The following is a 24,276-nucleotide window of genomic DNA, read 5'->3' on the forward strand; positions in this document are numbered from 1 at the left end:
ATTTAAATGGATAAAGTGGTGTGTGTGTGTGTGATTGTGTGTGTATGTGTGTGTGTGTGCTGAGTAGCTGGAACATTTGAAATGGCAGAAGGCAATGAGAACCCTTAACAACAAAAGTTTTCTAGTTAAGTAATAAAACCTCCCATAGCTCCAGGATTTAAAAATTGCCCATCAAGCTGTTTATCCTCTTAATGGAATAATAGGTTTAAGGTGTCACCATCCTGGGAGCTTGCAATTGCTCAGTGAGGCTTGTTACAGAGGCCTCCAAGTCTACTTGGCACGGTTATCACCCGTGTGGGTTTTTTCCTCTCCTCTGTGATTTATTCTCAAACATTTTGTATTTCCTCTTGCCATTTAGATAAAATTTAAATAAAACCATTAGGGAAAGAGCTGTGTCAGAATGTTGGACCCTTTAAACTCAAGATAAAAATCAATCTGCATGTCGCTTTCTGTTCAAATGAAGCAAAAGCATCTGCAGTTTGGCAGTTATCTGTGACTTGCTGTTTTTATTCTGTGCTATTTCTTCTTGCTGTAGTTCCTCCTAGCAAAAGGGAAACAGGCGTGAATAACGGCCCCAGTTCTGTCTCATTTCCTGTGTCCTCTTTCGTCCTCATTTCTCCCAGTTTAGATGGTCTCTCCCTTTTACAGACCCCCATCTCATCCCAGTCCCCAAAAGGAGAGAGAGGATTCTTTTATATTTATTTATTTATTTTTTTGAGACAGAGTCTTGCTCTGTTGTCCAGGCTGGAGTGCAGTGGTGTGATCTTGGCTCACTGCAATTTCTGTCTCCTGGGCTCAAGAGATTCTCCTGCCTCAGCCTCTCGAGTAGCTGGGACTACAGGTGTGCACCACGACGCCCAGCTAATTTTTGTAGTTTTTGGTAGAGACAGAGGGAGAGGATTCTAACCAGACTTTAACCCCAGAACTGTCTGTGACCTTGACCTTCCTCTCAATAGAAATGTTTTCAGGGCCTATACCTGAGTTTGATAAATTGAGGACATCATTTTTTCTGTGACAAGTAATGTTAAAATGTCTGTTGAAGCTGCAGCGGAGATTGAGTAATACATCCTGGTATGATGGTTTTCTAATAATTCTTTTTTCTCCCACTTTTTCTAGGCTTATCCAAATCCCTTGGGCTCATTGAAGGTTATGGTGGGCGGGGTAAAGGGGGCCTTCCGGCTACTCTTTCCCCGGCTGAAGAAGAAAAGGCTAAGGGACCCCATGAGAAGTATGGCTACAATTCCTACCTCAGTGAAAAAATTTCACTGGACCGTTCCATTCCGGATTATCGTCCCACCAAGTAAGTTCTGGTTCAGTCATTTGCGGAGCTTGATGGGTCGTCAGAGTGGGTGTAGACCGCTACGTTTGTGATATTTTCCACTGTTATTTGTAACTCTTGGGGGAGTTTTTATTTTAGTTTCCTCTTTAATAAATAGACTTAGTACTCCTGTTGCATATGAAAGATTAGCTAAACAAAAAAGTTCAGTTGTTATCAAAGTGTTCCAGAAACATGTAGAAAGAGCCTCAATACAAAAAGCTTTATATTTTAATTCTTCTTCTTCTTCTTTTTTTTTTTTTTTTTTTTTTTGAGACAGAGTGTCGCTCTTGTTGCCCAGGCTGGAGCGCAATGGTGTGATCTCGGCTCACCGCAACCTCCGCCTTTTGGGTTTAGGTGATTCTCCTGCCTCAGCGTCCCGAGTAGCTGGGATTGCAGGCACGCACCACCACACCTGGCTAATTTTGTATTTTTAGTAGAAATGGGATTTTATGCCTTTGGTCAGGCTGATCTCAAACTCCTGACCTCAGGTGATCTGCCTGCCTTGGCCTCCCAAAGTGCTGGGATTACAGGTGTGAGCCACCACAGCCAGCCATTGTTATTCTTTTAATGTTTATTTTATGTTCAGGGGAACATGTGTAGGTTTGTTATATAGGTTAATTGCATGTCACAGGGGTTCAGCCTACAGATCATTTCATCTCCCAGATAACACGATAGATAGTTTCTTGATTCTTACCTTTCTCCCTCCCTCCACTTTCAAGTAGGCCTCATGTCTATTGTTCCCCTCTTTGTGTCCATGTGTACTCGGCGTTTAGCCCCGACTTGTAAGTGAGAACTGGTGGTATTTGGTTTTCTATTCTGAGTTAGTTTGCCTAGGACAATGGCCTCCAACTCCATGTTGCCGCAAAGGACATGATGTCATTCTTGTTTATGGCTGCATAGTATTCCATGGTGTATATGTGCCACATTTTCTTTATCCAGTCTACTATTGATGGGCATTTAGGTTGATTCCATTTCTTTGCTACAGTGAATAGTGCTATAATGAACATACCTGTGCATGTGTCTTTATGATAGAACAATTTATATTCCTTTGGGTATATACCCAATAATGGGATTGCTGGGTCAAATGGGTCTGCTTTGAGTTCTTTGCGGCTTCACCAAATTGCTTTCTACAATGGCGGAACTAATTTACATTCTCACCAGCAGTGTATAACCATTACCTTTTCTCTACAACCTCTCCAGCATCTGTTATTTTTTTTACTTTTTAATGATAACCATTATGACTGGTTGAAATGGTATCTCATTATGGTTTTGATTTTCCTTTTTCTAAAAAAAATCACCATGATCTCATCCCTTGGGGACAGCATCTATTGAAGTTTTAGTATATTGTCTTTGAGTCTATTTTCTATACAGATTATGAGCCTATGATATCTCACTTTTTCCCTTTTTCGTTTAACATTAAATCGTGAGTATTTTCTGATGTTATTAATGATGATCTGTTTCCATTGTTGGAAATTTAGGTTATTTTCAATTTTTCATTATTATATATAACATTCTATTGAATATTTTTTCACTCATATCTTTATATGTATTGATTTGATATTTATTTTCTGAATCCACACTTCTAAAGGTATATAGTAGAGCGATATTTTTGGAGATTCTTGATACGTATTATAATATTTTCCTCCAGAAAATCTATAGTAATTCTACTCCTGTTAGAATTTTACTAGACCCTTCCAATACTGGGTACTAGCATGTAAAAAATGCCAAACTGATAGGTTATTGTTTCAACTTACACTTTTTTGCATGAGATTCTTGCCTTTTAAAAAGCGTGAGGCTGGCAGGGCACGGTGGCTCACGCCTGTAATCCCAACACTTTGGGAGGCTGAGGAGGGTGGATCACGAGGTCAGGAGTTCGAGACCAGCCTGGCCAAGATAGCGAAATCCCGTCTCTACTAAAAATACAAAAATGGGCTGGGCGCGGTAGCAGGCTTCTATAATCCCAGCTACTCGGGAGGCTGAGGCAGGAAAATCACTTGAACCAGGGAGGCAGAGGTTGCAGTGAGCCGAGATCGTGCCATTGCACTCCAGCCTGGGCGACAGAGCGAAACTCCATCTCAGAACAAACAAACAAACAACAACAACAAAAAAACTTGGGGCTGAGTACAGTGGCTCACATCTATAATCCTAGCCCTTTGGGAAGCCAATCGCTATGGGCAGATCGCTTGAGCCCAGGAGTTCGAGATCAGCCTGGGCAACATGGCAAAGCGTTGTCTCTACAAAAAACATAAAAATTGCCAGGCACGGTGGCCTGTAATCCCAGCACTTTGGGAGGCCGAGGCGGGTGGATCACAAGATCAGGAGATCGAGACCATCCTGGCTAACACGGTAAAACCCTGTCTCTACTAAAAATACAAAAAATTAGCCGGGCATGGTGGCGGGTGCCTGTAGTCCCACCTACTCGGGAGGCTGAGGCAGGAGAATGGTGTGAACCTGGGAGGCGGAGGTTGCAGTGAGCCAAGATAGCGCCACTGCACTCCAGCCTGGGCGAAAGAGCGAGACTCCGTCTCAAAAAAAAAAAAAAAAAAAAAAAAAATATGTATATATATAAATTAGCCAGGTGTGGTGGTGGTGCGTGCCTATATAGTCCCAGCTACTCCTGAGGCTGAGGGTCACCTGAGTCTGGGAGGTCAAGGCTGCAGTAAGCCATCGTGGCACCACTGCATTCCAGCCCGAGGAAGAGAGTGAGACACTGTCTAAAAACTATTTGTGTGCATCTTGGTTGGATTATGAGAGGTCTTTGTTTTGTGCTCTCAGATTTAAGAATTACTTATTTTCTGCTTGTAAAATAGACAAAAGAAGATGGACATAGTGTCAAGATGCTGGAGAGAAAACCCCTATGTTCCAAGCAGAACTCCACCTCTGCTTCTCAAACAGATTCTCCATTTTCTATTAGATTTGTAGTGTCTCTCTTTTTCTATTTAGAGTGTGTCCTTGCTTGAAGTAGATTATTTCTTTCTCAAATGAATTTTGTACAAATCAGTTAAGTGTCTTGGTTACTGAGAAAAATAGATTCAAAATAAAGAAAATTATCTTAAATGGATTTAAATTTGCAGCATTAGCTGAGAAACCTGTTAAATCTCTCTCTCTACCAAATAAGCATGTATTCATTTAGAATCACTAGGAAAATATACATCACCCCTGCTGGAAGCTATTTTGTGTCCCTGGACTTTTGCTCTCCAAAACATCTGTCTGTTTTTATTTCCCGATGCTCTCTCATTAGCCTTTCTTATTAGGACATTGGCAAATAAACATGGCCCTATTTTTTTGTACTTCTATAAGAATGAAAATGCCTTCAAAACAAGGTTACTGGAAAAGAGCCGGTTGAACAAGTATTACTGAGCACTTATTATGAGCCAGATAGTTTTCTCCCCACTGGAGATAGACGCTTGGATGAAGCACAGTCCTTGCCTACTTACTTCTTGTCTAGGGAGGAAGACAGATATACCAGCAGATCAGGTCAGCACAAGGGTATGTGCTGGCTAGAGATTCACACAGCATGTGCAGCGAGGATCTGAGAAAGTTTCTTGTTTGAGATAATGCTTGAAGGACCATTAAGGGATAGAAAGTTGAAGATGGGGGGCCAGGCGTGGTGGCTCACGCCTGTAATCCCGGCACTTTGGGAGGCTAAGGCGGGCAGATCACCTGAGGTCAGGAGTTCGAGACTAGCCTGGCCAATGTGATGAAACCCCGTCTGTACTAAAATATACAAAAAAAGAAGCGGGGCATAGTGGTGCACGCCTGTGGTCCCAGCTACTTGGGAGACTGAGGCAGGAGAATGGCTTGAAACTGTTAGGTGGAGGTTGCAGTGAGCTGAGATCATGCCACTGCACTCCAGCCTGGGTGACAGATTGAGACTCTGTCTCAAAAAAAAAAAAGGAAAATTGAAATTGGGAGAGGGATAAGGGTGGACCAGGCGGGAGAACAAACAGAAGAAGCACACTTGGTTGGGTATGACGTGGCATACTCAGGGAGGAACCCATGGCCCAATATTGCTGTGTGATGTAACATAATGGCTTGAACATACCATTTACATGTGAACCTTCCTGAAACCCTGTTAAAATGATAGCAAAGGAATAGAGAGAATGGCAACTTACAAGGAAAAAAAACCTCAAGAGGTTGGCTGATGATCACAGGGAAGAGTGACATGTACAAAATTTTGGAAGATGGAAAGAGGATGGTAATGGCAACTGACAGAGCAAGCTGGGTGAAGCTGAGACCCAACCTCCCACATGAGGTGGGTGGGGGTGGTAAGAGCAGAAGAATGCAGTCTAGCCAGAAGCCCCTAGAGACTCAAGAATTGGAGATGACAGGCATTTCTGATGGCCGGGAGGGGGTGGGGGCGGATTTGAACAGAAGGGGTGGTTAGCAGTTATGTCCCTAGATCCTTTCTTCAACTCTGCACAGCCAGAGGCTGCCCTTTCTCATCTGGCAGAATATGGGAGGTTTACTCCGTAGAGAAGATGAACTATAGTTCATAGAGGTGGCCTTGGACAGAGGATAACAAGGCTGCATATGAAATGGGATGACTTTCCAGCTCCATTACCCCTGTAGTCTCTATTACTCCTGTAAGCAAGAGTTTGAAGAATCCACTTAAAGAAAATTATTCAGCCTAAGGAAAAGGCTGATAGATCTGACAGCTGGGGGTACCCCTAAAATGGCTGGGTTCTGCTCATTAACTATTAGTATGGCATGCGAGTTGTAAGGCTTCATCCTTTTGCATAAAGCAGTCCTGCTCTAAAATAAGAAAGGAAAGGCAGGATCACTAGACATCTCAGTAGAGTCTTTGTTATAAAAGATGTTAACAACAACAACAACAGAAAACAGTAAACAGAAACAATAAACTTTGTTTCTGTTTAATGACTTAGGAGATCATAGAATGTTTTGTTTTGTTTATAAACCAAGAGCAAATAGATATATTAAGATAATAATCATAAGGCCAGGTGCAGTGGCTCATGGCTGTAATCCCAGCACTTTGGGAGGCTGAGGTGGGTGGATCATTTGAGGTCAGGAGTTTGAGACCAGCCTGGCCAACATGGTGAAACCCTGTCTCTACTAAAAATACAAGAAAAAATTAGCTGGGCATAGTGGTGCATGCTTGTAATTCCAGCTACTTGGGAGGCTGAGGCAGGAGAATTGCTTGAACCTGGGACATAGAGGTTGCAGTGAGCCCAGATTGCGCCACTGCACTCCAGCCTGGGCAACAGAGTGAGACTGCACTGCACAAAAATACATCATAGAATAAAAAATAAATCTTAACAGTTAAAAGTTAGACCTGTAGTCCTAGCTATTCAGAAGGCTGTGACAGTAGGAACACTTGAACCTAGGAGTTAGAGTCCAGCTTGGGCAACATAGCAAGACCCTATCTCTTATAAAATAAAAATTAAATAGAAATAAGTAATTTAATAAAGAGTTGGAAGACAGCATTGAGAAAAGTTCTAAAAAGTAGAAAAAAAGAAATGAAAATTAGGAGTGGAAAGATCAAAAGAAATTAGATCAGTCCAGTAGGTTCAACATCCACTAATGAGAAAATCAGAGAGAACAGAGAGAAGAAAGTCATCAAACAAATGATGCAAGACAATTTCCCAGAATCCGTAGGATGTGAGCTTTCAGATTAGAAGATCCCACCCAGTTCCTACATAATTCATGAAAAGAAAAAAAACTAAACTCACATCAAGAAATGTAAATTTAAAATTTCTAAACAACTTGGATGAAGAAAAAGTCCTGAAAGCTTTCAGAGAATAAATGCAGATTACGTATAGTTGGCATTAGATTCCTCTGTAGAAACATTAGAAGACAATGGAAGAATGCTTAAATAATTTTGAGAGAAAAAAATAATGTTCCATTTAGAACTCTTAACAGTCATCTATAGAATACTTTGGGCCAGGAGCAAATGCAAAGTAAACCCATCGCAAAAATGTAGGCTCTTAACAATTTTACCTTCTCTGAATTTGTTTTGAGGAAGCTACTCAAGCACATGCTCCAGCAAAACAAAGGAGTCAAGTGAGGAAGATGATGAAGAGATGCTCCAGGGTAACATTCTAGGGTGACAGCCATGTAGCAGACCAAGAGATCAATTATTCCCACATCTTTAGAGAGAAACCTCCTAGAGGCTCCTGTGGATGCAGGAGGATGCAGGGCTCCAGGAGGTATGTCTCTAAAGGAGGTGGGAAGTGGCAACACTGTTTGATTGCCTAGAGTTTTTGACTGCATTAAGATTTTTTCTTAACTCCTCGTTCAAAAAGCTTGGGACTATTTACTGATTGTGTTAGGCCATTGTGTTGCTATAAAGGAATACCTGAGACTGGGTTATTTATAAATAAAAGAAGTTTAGTTGGCTCACTTTTCTGCAGACTGTCCAGGAAGCATGGTCCTTTTCTTCTACTTGGCTTCTAATGAGGCCTCAGGAAGCTTACAGTCATGGCTGAAAGCAAAAGGTGAGCCAGCCTGTCACATGGCAAGAGTGGGAGCAAAAGAGAGAGAGAGTGGGAGATGCCACACACTTTTAAACAACAAAATCTCATGTGAACTCACTCATCATCCAGAGGATGGCACTAAGCCATTTATGGAGATCCACCCCCATGATCCAGACACCTCCCACTAGGCCCCACCTCCCACACTGGGAATTACATTTCAACATGAGATTTGGCTGAGACACGCATCCCAACCATATTACTGATAGACACAAAACAGCTTGTGAAAAAGCAAAGCAATTAATACAGAAAAAAAACAAAAGCTCTCCAATAAACAAACTATACTTCCCATATACTCTGTAGCTCAGCTCTGAGCAATATATTGTAGTCATATAAATGTAAATATTTCATATTGATTTAAACACAAATTATGGTATAATTATTGGAAGAAGGAGGAGGCAAAATGTGTATGTGAGGTGTGGGTAGTGTAAGAAAACTAAATCTACATCTTCAGTAGCAGGAAGTCAATTGAAAATGTGTATTACACATCAAGAAATACTAACATAATCATTGTTATTTAGCAACATGGAGATTACAGGAGTTGAAGGAGACTGTGTATGTTTTATTTTAACAAAATTTCAATTAAACAATAAATATAAATCTATACCAAAAAATGCAAGATATGTGGGATGAAAGTACAGTAGAAGAATGAGTTGGAGAACTAGCTTGAATGATATGATCACATTTAGATTATTCTGGCCACTATGTGTTGGGTAAATTTGAAGGTGAATTTTGAGATAAATTTGAGAGCCCATAGGCCATAGGCAGTAACCAGAGAGACTGTTGTAAATTCTGAGCTCCACAGCAAAAGTTACCAAATTAACCTCTCTTCATTGCAAACTAATCCCAGCCATCAAAGAGTTGTAAGGCTCTTGCCTGTAGAAGCAACTTTGCTGATATCTGAGCCCTGGAGATGTAAGGAGAGGCAGCTGCCTGGGGCTGAGCAGTTTCCTTCCTCCAGAGAAATTATTCCCCAATGGATAGGATCCTTTTTGTTAAGCCCCAAACAGCTCTCACAAGTTTTTAAGAAGCTTTAAGTAGGCTAATTTCATTGCAATTTTAAACAGAACCTCAAGTTGCTTTAATTCTTACTGTTTTATTGCTATGTTACACTTGAGAAAATTGTTTTTCTTATAAATATGAATGAATGTTTAGGTAGCAGTGAGATTAACCATTTGTTTGTCACATTTCAGGCAAATGAATTCCAAAATGCTGTTTTCCATTTTGTTTTAATTCCGTGACTATTTTTTTTCTTCCACTGGACAGATATTTTAAACTTGTATGAATCCCAAGCTGTCAGTCTTACCATTTTCATTTCTTCCCTGCTTTAAAGTGTAAAAAGATATTATCCCTCAGAATACTTATAAATATTCTATTCTGTTTTGTGTTGCTTTTCTATGACTCTTTTATATTTCACCCTTCCATCCTTCTAGAGTTTATTTTGGAATATGGTTCAAGTTTGCATCTTTTGTTCCAAAGATCTGTCCCTCTTTTTAGAGAAGAGCTTTTTCAAAATAATCTTATAAATAACCCTTCTCTTTCTCTTATTTGGAGGTGCTAAATATGTTACATTTTATGCTTTTTGTATATAAGTAGGCTTATTTTCTCTGTGGTGTTCTTTTGGTCTGTATTTCTTTTTTTTTCTTCTTCTTGTCCTTCCTTGGTTTTGTAGAAATTACTAAAAATGATTTTTTGACTAAAGTCTCCAATCTGCCAGGCACTGTGCCAGCAATTTGGAGAAGAGCAAGGCATCTTGGCCCCAGAGGACTTCAAAGAGAGTGGGAGAGGCTGGTGGCTATTTATAGTCCTTTTGGTCACTTTTAGAGGGCCTTAGAAAGTAAGACAAGGGCGTGAGCCATTCTGTGGGAGGCAGAAGGTGACCTTGATCTTATTGGCAAGCAGGAGTTTTCCCTCTAAAGGGGAGGCAGGGCATTTGAGAGAGAGAACAGCAAGTGCAATGATAAGTAGCTCAGCTTGTGAAAAAGCAAAGCAACTATTAACTACAGGAAAAAAACAAAAGCTCTTAAAGAAAGGAATCGCAATTCCAGGCACTCCGTGGCTCAGGGGACAGTTCTTGGATTTTGGGATTAGGGGAAATGGAAAACTTTTGGCTAGAGAATAGTTTCCAGATTGAATTGTGGAAGAAAAATTTGGAGTGGAAGGAGGAAACCAGGCTGGGAAGTGCCTCATGTTCTAGCCCTGGGTGGGGACTTTCACATTTTCAGTAGATGCCAGTAAAAGATTAGAGTCAGGATGGTATTATTATTATAATTTCTTTTTTTAAAATAATGATAACTGTGGCAGAAATGTGGAGAATGGAATGGTGAAGATGGAGGCTTGTAGCAGGATGGCTAAATATTAAGTCATGGTTACCAACGTTTATTGAGTGCCAACTGTGTGCGAGACATTGCCAGAGAGAGAAGAGGCGTGTTTTTAATAATACAGCAAGCACTTTATTATTATTGTGCTACTTTTATACAATTGTTTTCCTGTAACAAACTAAGGACTAAGCAGGGATAAGGTGGAAGAGCTGGATTCAAGAAAATCCTAGAGAGAATTAGTAAAATGAGGCAACTAATTGGAAATGGATGAAGTGGGTGCACTAGCTTTGGAGATGGAGTGGAAGTGATCTCGTTAACCAGGAGAGAGAATGCTGTAGGGGTTCACGTTTTGTAAGGAAGACAGCAGTTCTGCTTGTCCAGGGTTTCCCAAAGTATTGGTTTTCTTGAGTAACCACAGGACATGAATCTGTCTGGCTTTATTTATGATTTGGCTCTGTGTTTGTAAGAAGATAACCTTTGGTGACACCAGAAGCTGGGCAAGGCTTTCTAAGCCCCCACTGTTTTTTGTTGTTGTTGTTGTTGTTTGTTTTTTGTTTTTTTGCTGAGACATACCATTCTATATCACACTGTGGCATAGTAATTATCTGCTTTTCCAATTATCTCGTACTGTGAGGGAGGGACCACAGAAATCTGTCTGTGCTTATTAAAGCCACTGCTGAGATCCCTGCACCAATTTTATGATATGCTTTCTCCTCTCAAACCATGTAGGTAATTTATGAGCGGTTTCTACTGCTGTTATCTTCAATTTCTCCTTTGGCCTCCTGCTTATAAATCCAGATGTCAGGTTTCTTTGGAATTCATTTTGCTTCACTCAGAAAGTCTCCTCTTTCTTTCAGCACAACAAATTCTAACCCATTTTATCCCGACAATGTCTGCTTTGGATGCGGCTGGCATGATGACCCTGTGGAGCATCCTCATGTCATGCCCAGTGAACAGAGGCATGTTGTGGTCTGGAGGTCAGGAATGATGTCTGGGCTGACCATGGGTATTTGAGAATCATCCAACTCCAGTGGGTATTTTAGGTTGGGTCTGTGTGCATGTGGCTTGTATGTGTACGTGAGTCCTGGTCTTATAATGAATGAGTGGAGCAAATCTACTCATGGCTCAGTACCCAACTCAAGTTTCCCTCCGCTGTGAAAAGGACACATCTGATTATAGTAGCTGCAGTGGAGCTTTTTTTATATGAATCATTTCTCTAACAATAGATACCCTGTGTCTCACAGGTCGGTTTTTATATAGGGTGAAAGTGCCTTAAAAAGAGTCAAGAATCCAGCTGGGTGTGGGGGCTCATGCCTGTAATCCCAACACTTTGAGAGGCTGAGGCAGGAAGATCTCTTGAGGTCAGGAGTTTGAGACCAGCCTGGTTAACACAGTGAGACCTGTCTCTACTAAAAATTAAAAAAAAAAAAAAAAAGCTGGATATGGTGGCTTGTGCCTGTTGTCCCAGCTACTGGGGAGGCTGAAGTGGGGGGATTGCTTGAGCCCAGAGTCCAAGGCTACAGGGAGCTATGATCGTGCCACTGCACCCCATCTTGGATAACAGAGTGAGATGTGTGTGTACATGTGACAGTGTGTGTGTATATATATTATATTTATATATTATACTTACATATTATATATATTTTAAAAGGTCAAAAATTCTATGTTAAACTTTCTTTTTCACAGACTCACATGGACACAGAGAGTAGCTGTCCAATGAGTAATAATAATAAGTAGCTGTATGCTTAGGAGTGTCCCTGAATCACTAACCACAATAATTTTTCCCTTTTATTGACTACCTTTTATGTTTTTGTCGCTGTATGGCATGTTTTATTGATCTCATTTAAATTTAACTGCTCTCTGAAATAGCTATTCCCATCCCTTCTTTTATAAATGAGGCAAGGTGGCCTTGGAGAGGTTAAGCAACCTGCCTGAGGTCACACAGCTAGTAAGTGCAGGGACCTGGATTCAAACCCAGCTCTGTGTGTATCTTCAAGGTCTGTGGACATCCCCACATCAACTGCCTAACCTTATGTGTCTGGAGAATGGAACCTTCTCCTCTATGATGGGGTTGCCAGAAGGAAAAGAAATTCTGAGTCTTACAGCAAGTGGACAGTTTATCTAGGGAATCTTGCGTGTTGGGGGGCGGGGGTGGGTGTGTGGGTGGGTGGAGTTACTTCTTTAGTTTTCCTCTCTTGGTACTTTTCAATTCTTTCGAAACTAACAAAATTCCAAAGGAGCTTTATGTTGAATTTGAGCAGCTATTGCCTGTGATGGCCCTAGTATGTAGTGTAATACAGTTGAAACCCTCTTTAAGGCATACAGTATTTTTTTTTAATAAAACATGGGAAAGAAAAATTGTATAATATTATGTGGCTTAGGAAATGTCTTACCATAGAGTTTATACCGAGGAGGAACTTTATTTGCTAAAGCAGGTCTTCACGCAGCAATGGGATGGAAGAGTGGAGTATGTAAGTTGAGGGGTGCCCTTTCCTTTAGTGTGTGAGGGTGATATGATTCCTGCAGTACTTATGGGTGAATGTTCATCCCACTTTTGCAGATTCTCTAGGTCTGAAGAAGATACCTGGGCCACCTAAAAACCTTCATGAGAGAGTTATACGTGAAGGTTAAGAGCCTGGATTCAGAAATCTAACTTCTAATCTCAGCTTTGTCCCTTTCTAGCTATGTGACCTTGGGCAAGTTGCTTAACCTGTTTGTGCCTCAGTTTCCTCATAAGTAAAATGGTGATGTAATCGTATCTACTTTATAGAATTGCTGTGTGGATTAAATTTTCCACATGAAATGTATAGAATAATATACCTATACATTTCACACAATAATATACCTATACATTTCAGGCACAAGCCACCACACCTGGCCATACCCCTTATCATCTTTAAAACACCTTACATTAAATGACAGGATCTTCAGGAAAATATCTACTGAAAAGTGATATATCCTTAGCCTTGCACTTACATGGAAAACTTAAATCTAGGACAATGGGCATTTCCTTGTCCCCAAGTCAGCACAGAAATCCAGAGGGTCCAGCCTGAGACAGATGCCAGGGTGATGGTGAGAGTCTGGGGAGGGTACTTTCCTTCATAAGGCTCTTCCCAGGCCTGGATCAGAAGGGGCAGCTGTGGATTCCCCACAGCCAACATACTGAGGAAGGTTCAGCCCTCACTAGGGATGTTCTGAGGTCATGGGAGACTTTGTGAAAGTTGGAGGATGGGCTCAGCTACCTCCTGCTTCTGCTTCCTCCATAGTAGTCAGACCAGAAGAAAAAAAAAGTATAATGTGTGTTTTTCCTCTTTTCACGATTTGATTTTTCCCACATATTGAAGTAATTTTTCCTTGAAAAGGACTGAATATTAAAAAATACATTTTATGTCTGTAATCTAGCATTTTGGGAGGCCGAGGTGGGCGGATCTCTTGAGGTCAGGAGTTTGAGACCAGCCTGGCCAACATGGTGAAAACCCATCTCTACTAAAAATACAAAAATTAGCTGAGCGTGGTGGTGGGTGCCTGTAATCTCAGATACTCAGGGGGCTGAGGCAGGAGAATCGCTTGAACCTGGGAGAAGGAGGTGGCAGTGAGCCGAGATCACACCATTGCACTCCAGCCTGGACCACTGAGTGAGACTCTGTCTCAAAAAAAAAAAGAAATGGATGCTCTTGAGACTTAACTGTGTAAGAAAGAATTCCCACTTCTTTTAGAGGCATTGCCAGCCCCAAAGGTTATGAATTGGCAACGTTAATTAGATCTTTTCTTGGAACTTGAAAGTATTCTCACCTGAAATGCGTTTAAAACAAAGTTACCATCAGGATTCCCCTCTGTTTCTTTCTAGAGAGCTTTCTGGACAAGTTTCAATGTCTTTCATGGAGAATTTGAAACCAGTGGATAGAAAGCAGTGTCAACCTTGTCCTATTTATGCAAATGGATCTGCTCTGTCACCTGTTTACAACCCCCGGGGTCATTGAGTCTCAAGTTCACATTCCCCAGATGTAGATGCAGCTATGGGACATGGCATTCTTGATTTATTAGTTTGAATCAAACCAATGTTGAGATTTACAGTACTGGCTGTTGTTGCTTCTGTTGGCCTTTGATAGTTTAAGTAAGGATTGTAGACAGATGAGAGCTGTAGGAGGGGCTAGCGCATCTCATCTAATATTCAGAAATCCTCACACTGTTACTGGGGACTTGAGAGTTGGTACTTAAACAACCTTTGTGTTTCTAGGGGATTATCCTGTCTGCCTAGTCCATTGCTTCCTCACTCTAGCAGTGCACTGAGTTAAAACCAACCCATCCTAAACTTGCGTCCAGGCATCTACATGGGCACACACACATCCCCACACCCTACAAGAAAACCCAAGCTGGTTTATACAAGCTCACTTTAGGCAGTTTGCCAAATTCTACTCCGATTCGTTCAGTGGACAGATAGTTACGTGAAATACTTACAGTACGGGAAACATTTGTTTCTCAGCTCTGGGGATAATCAATAGAGGCAAATGCCTTTGCAATCACAACACCTGTTTATGTGTGGAGTTCTTCGTTGTTCTTGGTTTGTGAGTACAGTAAACATTCTCCAAGTGGCAGCAGGAGAGAACCACAGTGCTTTCGTAACAAGCTGAGATTTATAGGCTTGTAAGAGCTGGGGGTATAAATCAGGCTTCTGGTGGAATGGGTGAAATGGACTAAATTCAGGTATTAATGGGAGAGCCACGTGTGCACTGTGCAGGGAGAAAGGCTCATCAGTATTACAGATGGCATGTCCCTTTAGTTACTTTAGAAGAAATTCCGATCAGCCAACAGAGCTTTGAGGATGGATGCAGGAAAAAGAAGACTGTGGCATATGGAGGGAACATATTTGTTCTTGGAAAATCAGCAGAAAATGTTTAATGTCATCATAACCTCATTTGCATAAAAATAGTCACATGCGGTAAACCAGATAAAAGCAAAGGAAGACGTGACGGAACCAATGCTGTTTGGAGTTTCGTTTCATTACGAATAACATAAATAATTCAATTGAATAAGTAAATACGAAATTGCTTTAAGTAGATGTACTACAAGTGATTATTCCTTGAAAATTCCTTTAATGGTACGTGCCCCAATGATGAAGCAATGTGATTATGTCTCCATGGGCAGCCTTTTGCTGGACACTTGACCCTTGACAATAATATTGAGCTCTCTGTAGCTCTCAAGTGTTTTATGAACACAAATGAAGTTTTTAGTTTCACAATCTTATTTATAAACATGATCTTGAAGTTGTTTAAATAGACTTATCTTCATTGTGATGAATGCAGCCCCACTTTGCACATGGTTGCACTTAGGCAATATTTGATAATCAGAAGTTTGAAGAGTCTTGGGCTGTGCGGTACTAGAAACATAATTCTAAATAAATATTTGGAACCCTGGTGGCAGAATTTGAGCTGTTGTTTCTGCCTCACAGAGTCCGGTCAGGGGAATTCTTGTGTAAGAACAAATTGTGGCATGGATAAAATTGATGGAAATTATTTATGAGTTAAATAAAAATAAAGAAAGGAATTTATTTATGATTTCAACAGATGTTTTCTAGGGTTTTGTAGAAAGCCATGCACAGGTACTATGGGAGCTATAACAGATGTGTATGACACAGTCCTTGTACTCATTTGATTTTATTCATTCACTCAGTAAATACTCGTTAATCAGCTCCCACACACCAGGCACTATGTTGGAGGTTGAGGTTATAAGGGGGAGACAGATGATAAACTGGGAAAAATAAACATGAGCTAATTATAGATTGTGATAAATGTTTTGAAATAAATGAACAGGTGCTAACATACATCTGACCCTTCAAATCCCTGGGTTTTACATCTGCAAATTCAACCAACTAAGGATGGAAAATACTAGAAAAAAAATAAAAATAAAAAATAGCAATACGACAATAAAAAATGCAAATAAAAAAACACTACAGTATAATGACTATTTGCATAGCATTTGCATTGTATTACATATTATAAGTAATCTAGAGATTATTTAAAGTATCCAGGAGATGTGAGTAGGTTATGCGCAAATACTATACCATTTTATACAAGGGACTTGAGCATCCTTGGATTTTGGTATCCATGAGGGGGTTCTGGAACCAATCCCCCTTAGATACTGGGGGACAACTGTAGAGAGTAAATGGAAACAAGAGTGTACTTTAGAGAAGGTGAATTGAAGAGGCAGAAGAGATGAGGATAAAACAGCAGCTCAAAACTCTGGCAGCGGCTGGGTGCAGTGAGTCATGCCTGTAATCCCAGCACTTTGGGAGGCCAAGCCTGGTGGATCACTTAAGGCCAGGAGTTTGAGATCAGCATGGCCAACATGGAAAAATCTCATCTCTACTAAAAATACAAAAATTAGCTGGGCATAGTGGTACACACCTGTAGTTCCAGCTACTCAGGAAGATGAGGCACAAGAATTGTTTGAACCTGGGAGGCAGAGGGTGCAGTGAGCCAAGATTGAGCCAGTGCACTCAAGCCTGGGTGACAAGAGAGAAACTGCATCTCAGACAAACAAACAAACAAACAAAAAACATAAGTAAATAAAGCCTCTGTCAGAAAACCTCTCTGGACAGAAAGAATAGTGCCTAGAAAACCCTAAGTTTGGAATGGGCTTGATTTAGGAACTGATAGCAGATACTGGCCAATTGTTTGAGGGTGATGGAAGGGAGGTAGGAACCATATCATGTGGGATTGTGGGCAATGAATCTGGGATTTATTTCAATGGGAACAAAAGTGATATACTGGGTTGATAATATACCCCCAAATTCAAGTCCATCCGGAACCTCAGGTCACCTTATGTGGATAACAGGGTCTTTGCAGATGTTATTAGTTAAAGTGAGGCATACTTCATTAGAGTGCTCCCTAAATCCCCAAGATGGTTAGTATCTTAAGAGGAGAAAACACGGAGACTAAGACAGAGACAGAAGGAAGGAGGCCAAGTGAAGACAGGCAGAGATTGGAATGGAGCATCCACAAGCCAAGGAGTGCTGGGAATTGCCAGCAATCTCCAAAAAGTGGGGAAGGCAAGGAAGGATTCTCCTCTAGAGCCTTCAGAGGGTGCATGCCCTTGCTGACCCCTTCATTTGGGACTTCTAGCCTCTAGAACCATGAGAGAATAAATTTCTGTTGTTGTAGTGCCCCCATTTTGTGGTACTTTGCTATGGCAGCCTAGGGAACAGATATTAAAGGTCATGATAGCCACTGGGGATTTGACATAGTGAAGTGTCCTGATCTGGGGTATGTTTTTAGAAGGTCATTCTGAATGATGTTTGGAGAATGGATTGCAGAGAGCAGGAGAGATGCAAGGAGTCCAGTTTGGAGGATAGTGCTAGGTAGGAGATGATAGTGATTCCGACTAGGGTGTGCCTAGTGATATGTGCCTAGTGATTTGGCTGTGTCCCCACCCAAATCTCATCTTGAATTGTAGCTCTCATAATTCCCATGTGTGAGAGGGACCCAGTGGGAGAAAATTGAATCATGAGGTCAGTTTCCCCCGTACTGTTCTCATGGTAGTGATAAAGTCTCGTAAGATCTGATTGTTTTATAAGGGGAAACCCATTACACTTGACTCTCTAATTCTCTCTTGCCACTGCCATGTAAGAAGTGCCTTTTACCTTCTGCCATGACTGTGTGGCCTCCCCAGCCATGTGGAGCTGTGAGTCCATGAAACCTCTTTTACTTTATAAATTACTCAGTCTCAGGTATGTCTTTATCAGCAACATGAAAAAGAACTAATATACATAGTAAGATAGGAAGAAGTAGAGATTTATGGTGGAGGTCATCAAGGAATACTACTGGGTTTTAGGTTGCAACATATGGGTGCACGGTAGTGCCATTTACTGAAGTGGTAAAACTGAAAAACAGATTTGGAGGGCTCTTTAAGAATTCTACTTGGGATTTGTTAAGTTTGATTTGACGTTTAGTCATATATTTGGAGATATCAAATAGATGGTTGAACAATTTATGAATCTGGAGCTTGAGAGAGAGATAGGGGTTGGGAGATAGACCTTTGAAGGCATCAACATAGAAGTGACCATCAAAGCTGAGATCACTAAGGAGAGAGAGCTGGAGATGTGGCAGCAGCCCAGGAGTGAGTGCTGTGCCACCCCAAAATTTAGAACGTGGGTAGAGGAGAGAAATTTAGCAAAGGATGTGGAGAAGGAACAACTAATGAAGCAGGTAGAAATCCAGGAAAAAGAAGTGATGTCTAAGCCAGAAAAGGAGTGTTCCAGGAGGAAGCAGTGGTTACTGGTGATGAGCGATAGTGAGATGCCAGAATTGTTCAGCAGATTTGGCAACATGAAGTTCACTGATGACCTCAACAAGGATATTCAACCCTGATTGGGATTGATTAAGGAGTGAATGGGAGGGAAGAAATGAGAGAGCAAAATGACTACTCTGATGAATTTTATTGTGAAAGGGAGAAGAGGCATGCTAGCCTGAGGGCTTTGGGGGGTGGGGGTCAAAGGAGGTTATTATTATTATTATTGTTCCTTATAAAATTCCCATTTTGTCGTAACATAAGAGTTACAGAAAAGTTGCAAGAATACTACAAAAAATTCTCTATTTTCTTTATCCAGTTTCCTTAAAGGTTCACATTTTACAATATTTATATATCTCCATGTGTATATCTATTTTTTTCTGAATCATTTGAGTGTGAGTTGCAGACATGATGCCCCTTTGTCTCTGAATACTTCAGTGTGACCAACCCAAGAACAAGGGCATTCTCTTACATAACCACAGGACAATATGATAGTATTGCCTATCCACATTTCACCAGTTGTCTCAGTAATGTCCTTTACAGAAAAAGAAAGTCCTAGATCATGTATTACATTCATTTATCATGTTTTATTTTGAAACAGCCCTTTAGTCTTTCTTTGTCTTCCATGACATTGACATTTTTGAAGATGACAGTCCAGTTATTTTGTAAAATGCCTCTTAATTCATATTTGTCCAATATTTCATCAGAATTAGATTCAGAATGTACTTTTGTGGCAGGAATACTACAAAAATGGTGTTGCATCTTGTTGCATCTTATCAGGACACACATGAGGGAAAGAAACAGCTAATGAAGAAGGAAGAAATTCAGAAGAATGTAGTGACATAGAAGCCACTCATTACTTGTCTCATTACTGGTGGTGATAATATTGATTCCTGGGTTAAATGTGGTGTATTAATCTGTTCTGGCATTGCTATAAAGAAATACCTCAGGCTGGGTAATTTACAAATAAAAGAGGTTTAATTGACTCATGGTGCCACAGGCTATATAGGAAGCATGATGCTGGCATCTGCTGGGCCTCCGGGGAGGCCTCAGGAAACTTACAATTGTGGCGGAAGATGAAGGGGAAGAAAGGTTTCTCACATGGTGAGAGCAGGATCAAGAGAGAGAGAGGAGGAGGTGCTACACACTTTTAAACAACCAGATCTTATGAGAACTCACTCACAGTACCATGGGGGAATGGTGTTAAACCATAAGAAACTACCCCCATGATCCAGTCACCTCCTAACACACCGTACCTCCAACATCAAGAATTACAATTCAACATGAAATTTGGGTGGGGACACAGACCCGTACTATATCAGATGGTGTCTGCATGGTAGTCAATTATGTTTCCTAATACCTCCAGGACAATGTTGAATTAGTGGAGACAGTGGGAACCCTTGCCTTTCCTGTCTTTGACAGAAGTGCCTCTAGTGTTTCTCATTAAGTAAGATGCTATCTCTATGGCTATGGTATAGTTTATTATGTTAAGAAAGTATTCAATAGTTTTAATGATCTTGAGGGTTTTTTTATTAGGATGGGTGTTGAATTTTCCAAACTCATTTCAGTTTTTTCAGTAACTATACCGAAAATCATCAATTTTTTTCTTCCTACGTCTATAAATATTTTGCATTATAATAGTGGATTTCTTAATGTTAAACCAAATTTATATTCCTGGAATAAATTCCATTAGGCTATGGTGTATTATTTTCTTAATGTGATGTTGGATTCTGTTCACTAATATTTTATTTACAACTTGTGCATCAATATTTGTAATTCATTCTCTCTCACTCTGCTTTCCTTAAGAAGTTTAATTATTAATACATTACAAAAGGAATTAGGTTTTCAATCCTCTGGAACAATTTATGGAGCATTATGACTATCTGGTTCTTAAATGTTTAGTAGAAGTCACCTGTGAAACCATCTGGGCCTGATGTTTTTTATGGGGTAGTTTCTTGATGGTTTTTGCAGTTTTTTTCCTGAGGAAATAGCTCTGTTTAAGGTTTCTGTCTCTAATGACGTCAACCTTGGCAAATTGCCTTTCCCTAGGAAATTATCCATTACATCTAGGCTTTTAAATTTATTTGTATAGGGATCTGCAAATGAGTCTTTATTTTTATTTTTAACAGTTATTTGTTTCAATGATTATTTCCCCCTTTGGTTTCTTACTTATGTATTTGTGCTTTCTCTTTTTTTCCCATAAGTTAGTTAAATGTGGTCTACTTTGTTAATTATGTTTTAAAAAACAGAATTTTGATTTATTCAAGATCTTGTATTTTTCTATTCTCTAACTTATTGAGTTCTGCTTTTTATGTTTATTATTGCCTTCCTTGTATTTTCTTTTGATTTACTTTGTTGTTGTTTTCCTTTCTGAATAGCATTCTAAGTTGGAAATGTAATTCAAGTATTTTTATTGCTAAAAGGTTTTAAGGCTTTGAATGTTTTTCTTCTTAATGCTTAAAACTTCCCACTGATTCTGATATGTGGTGTTTTCATTACCATTATTTTTTAGAAATGCTTTAACTTCGGTTTGTATTTACCTTGTCACTCAAGACAGGTTTAGTAGGTTTTTGAAATTTGCAGATGGATAACTTTTTAAAAACATTATTAATAATTTTAAATTTTATTGCATAGTGATCAGAGAGTGTCTTTTTTTTTTTTTTTTAAGATGGAGTCTCACTCTGTCACCTAGGCTGGGGTTCAGTGGCATGATCTCGGCCCACTGCAACCTCTGCTTCCCAGGTTCTAGCAATTCTCCTGCCTCAGCCTTCCGAGTAGCTGGGTTCACAGGCATCTAACACTATGCCCAGCTAATTTTTGTATTTTTGGTAGAGACAGAGTTTCTCCATGTTGGCTAGGCTGGTCTTCAACTCATGGGCTCAAGGGATTCACTCACCTCAGCCTCCCAAAGTGCTGGAATTACAGGTGTGAGCCACCGTGCCCAGCGGATTCTATTTTACAACTGTTCCCCTGAGGTTGAGAAGATGTGTTGCCTGTTTTCTGAGAGCAGTGTGTATTTCTATCACATGAGGCATTCTGATTTTCTGTTTTCACTTTCTTCTTGATATAGTTACTTTGTATATACGGAGTCTGCTTCCTTTTTTTTTCTGAGACAGAGTCTTGCTCTGGTCACCCAGGCTGGAGTGCAGTGGTGCGATCTCGGCTGACTGCAACCTCTGCCTCCTGAGTTCAAGCGATTCTCCTGCCTCAGCCTCTGAGTAGCTGCAATTACAGACGCCCACCACCACATCAGGCTACTTTTTTGGAGTTTTAGTAGAGATGGGGTTTCGCCATGTTGGCCAGGCTGGTCTCAAACTCCTGTCCTCAAGTGATCCTCCTGCCTTGGCCTCCCAAAGTGCTGAGATTTGCTTACATTCATTAATTTTGTTGATTTGCAATGATTCACAAGATTTGTAGTTCAAAGGGACCACTGTCTGTTAGTGTCACAAGTATGGTGCCTTTGTCTGTTTGTGTTGCTGTCAAGGAATACCTGAGGTTGGATAATTTATAAAGAAAAGAGGTTTAACTGGCTCACAGTTCTACAGGCTGTACAAGCATGACACCAGCATTTGCTGAGGTTCTGTCGAAGGCCTGAGGCTGCGCCCACTCTCAGAGGAGGGTGAAGGAGAGCCAGCATGCAGAGATTGTATGGTGAGAGTGGAAGGGAGAGAGGGGTGGCAGGTGCCGGGCTCTTTTCAACAATTAGCTCCCAGGGAACTCTCCTGAGAACTCACAGAGTAGAGAACTTACTCACTACCATGAGGATAGCTCCAAGGCGTTCATGAGGGGTCAGCCCCATGACCCAAACACCTTCCAGTGGGCCCCGCCTCCAACTTTGGGAATCAGATTTCAATATAGTGTGTCAAATATCCAAAACATAGCATATAAATTCTGCAGTGAGCATATATATATATTTTTTAGATGGTGTCTCACTCTGTCACCCAGGCTGGAGTATAGTGGCACCATCTTGGGTCACTGCAACCACCGCCTTCTGGGTTCAAGCAGTTCTTCTGCCTCAGCCTCCCAAGTAGCTGGGATTACAGGCACGCACCACCACGCCTGGCTAATTTTTGTATTTTTAGTAGAGACAGCGTTTCACCACATTGGTCAGGCCGGTCTCAAACTCCTGACCGACCTCAGGTGATCCACCCTCCTCGGCCTCCCAAAGTGCTGGGATTCCAGCCATGAGCCACCGTGCCTGGCCAGTGGGAGTGTTTTTTGTGTGTGTTTGCGATAGGGAATATGTTGTGTCATCTGGCCTCTGGGTTTTCTCTTATTTAGGGACCCCCAACCCACAGGCCATGGACTGGTACGAGTTTGTGGCCTGTTAGGAACTGGGCCGCACAGCAGGAAGTGAGTGGCAGGCAAGTGAGCATGACCGCCTGAGTGCCACCTCCTGCCAGATCAGCGGCAGCATTAGATTCTCATAGGAGCGCGAACCCTATTGTGAACTGTGCATGCATTGCACGCTCCTTATGAAAATTTAATACCTTACGATCTGAGGTGGAGCAGTCTCATCCTGAAACCATTCCCCATCCCCCCACACCCTTGGAAAAGTTGTCTTCCATGAAACTGGCCCCTGGTCTCAAAAAGGTGAGGGACTGCTGTTGAAGAGGACACTAAGTTTTCCCCTTATGCATATTTTCCCATTCACCACTCAGTGTTTAAAGGCTGCCTCCCCATACTTTTTAACTTTCTTCTCTCCCAGAAACAATGCCTTGAGTCATGCAGATTTAAAGTCCCATCTTTGGCTAGGTGCTTATGCCTGTAATTCTAGCACTTTGGGAGGTCAAGGTGGGTGGATCATTTGAGGTCGGGAGTTCGAGACCAGCCTGACCAACATGGTGAAACTGAGAGGTGAAGCCTGCTGGACTTACTGGGTTGAGTGGGGACTTGGAGAACTTTTAAGGGGATTGTAAAATGCACCAATCAGCACCCTGTAGCTAGCAACAGGATTATAACATGCACCAATCAGAGCTCTGTAAAATGCACCAATCAGTGCTCGGTAAAACGCATCAATCAGCAGGATCCTAAAAGTAGCCAATCGCAGGGAGGATTGAAAAAAGGGCACTCTGATTGGACAGAAATGGAACATGGGAGGGGACAAATAAGGGAATAAAAGCTGGCCACCCCAGCCAGCAGTGGCAACCCGCTCGGGTCACCTTTGGCTCTTCACAATAAGTCTTGCTGCTGCTCACTTTTTGGGTCAGTGCCACCTTTAAGAGCTGTTAACACTCACCGTGAAGATCCGTGGCTCCATTCTTGAAGTCAGCGAGACCACGAGCCCACAGGCGGGAACCAACTGCGGACACAAAACCTCATCTCTACTAAAAATACAAAAATTAGCCAGGCATGGTGGCAGGTGCCTGTAATCCCAGCTACTCGGGAGGCTGAAGGGGAGAATCACTTGAACGCCGGAGGCGGAGGTTGTAGTGAGTCGAGGTTGCGCCATTGCACTCCTGCCTGGGAGAGAGAGTAAGATTCTGTCTCAAAAAATAAATAAATAAAGTTCTTTGTTACAGAACCTGATCGTATCTACCAGAGCTCTTTTTCCATATTTTCACACTTAAGCTGAGTTTCCCATTCTGATGGTTCTTTTAGCTCAGTCCTACTCTTAGCAGCAGCTTCCCACTTTCTGGTTCCACAGTTTTCCTAGATTTTCCTTGCGCTCTGTATGAAGGTTTGCAATAGGAGTGGGAGAGAGAAAGCTCACTGGTAGTTTGTGGTTTTCTACTTTGTTGTAATTTGTTCTTTTAACTGTATTTTATTATTATGTTGTAAAACGTGTTCAGAGATATGTGGAGCCCAGAATTTTCACTAATTATCATAAGTTTTCTTTTCTTTCTTTTTCCTTTTCTTT

At 41.2% G+C, this 24,276-nt stretch overlaps 1 protein-coding gene across 2 annotated transcripts in view; it reads left to right on the top strand.

Moving 5' to 3' along the window:
• GALNT17 (polypeptide N-acetylgalactosaminyltransferase 17) overlaps positions 1 to 24,276 on the top strand; it is a 584,160-nt gene that overhangs the window by 203,975 nt on the left and 355,909 nt on the right. For both annotated transcript variants that reach the window (XM_055392683.2, XM_004045535.5), the window contains exon 2: positions 1,117 to 1,300. In XM_055392683.2, coding sequence (XP_055248658.1) covers positions 1,117 to 1,300 — 184 coding nt within the window. The remainder of the gene's footprint in view (positions 1 to 1,116; positions 1,301 to 24,276) is intronic.

This window comes from Gorilla gorilla, chromosome 6 (genome assembly GCF_029281585.2).
Source record: "Gorilla gorilla gorilla isolate KB3781 chromosome 6, NHGRI_mGorGor1-v2.1_pri, whole genome shotgun sequence".
NCBI classification, from domain to species: Eukaryota; Metazoa; Chordata; class Mammalia; order Primates; family Hominidae; genus Gorilla; species Gorilla gorilla.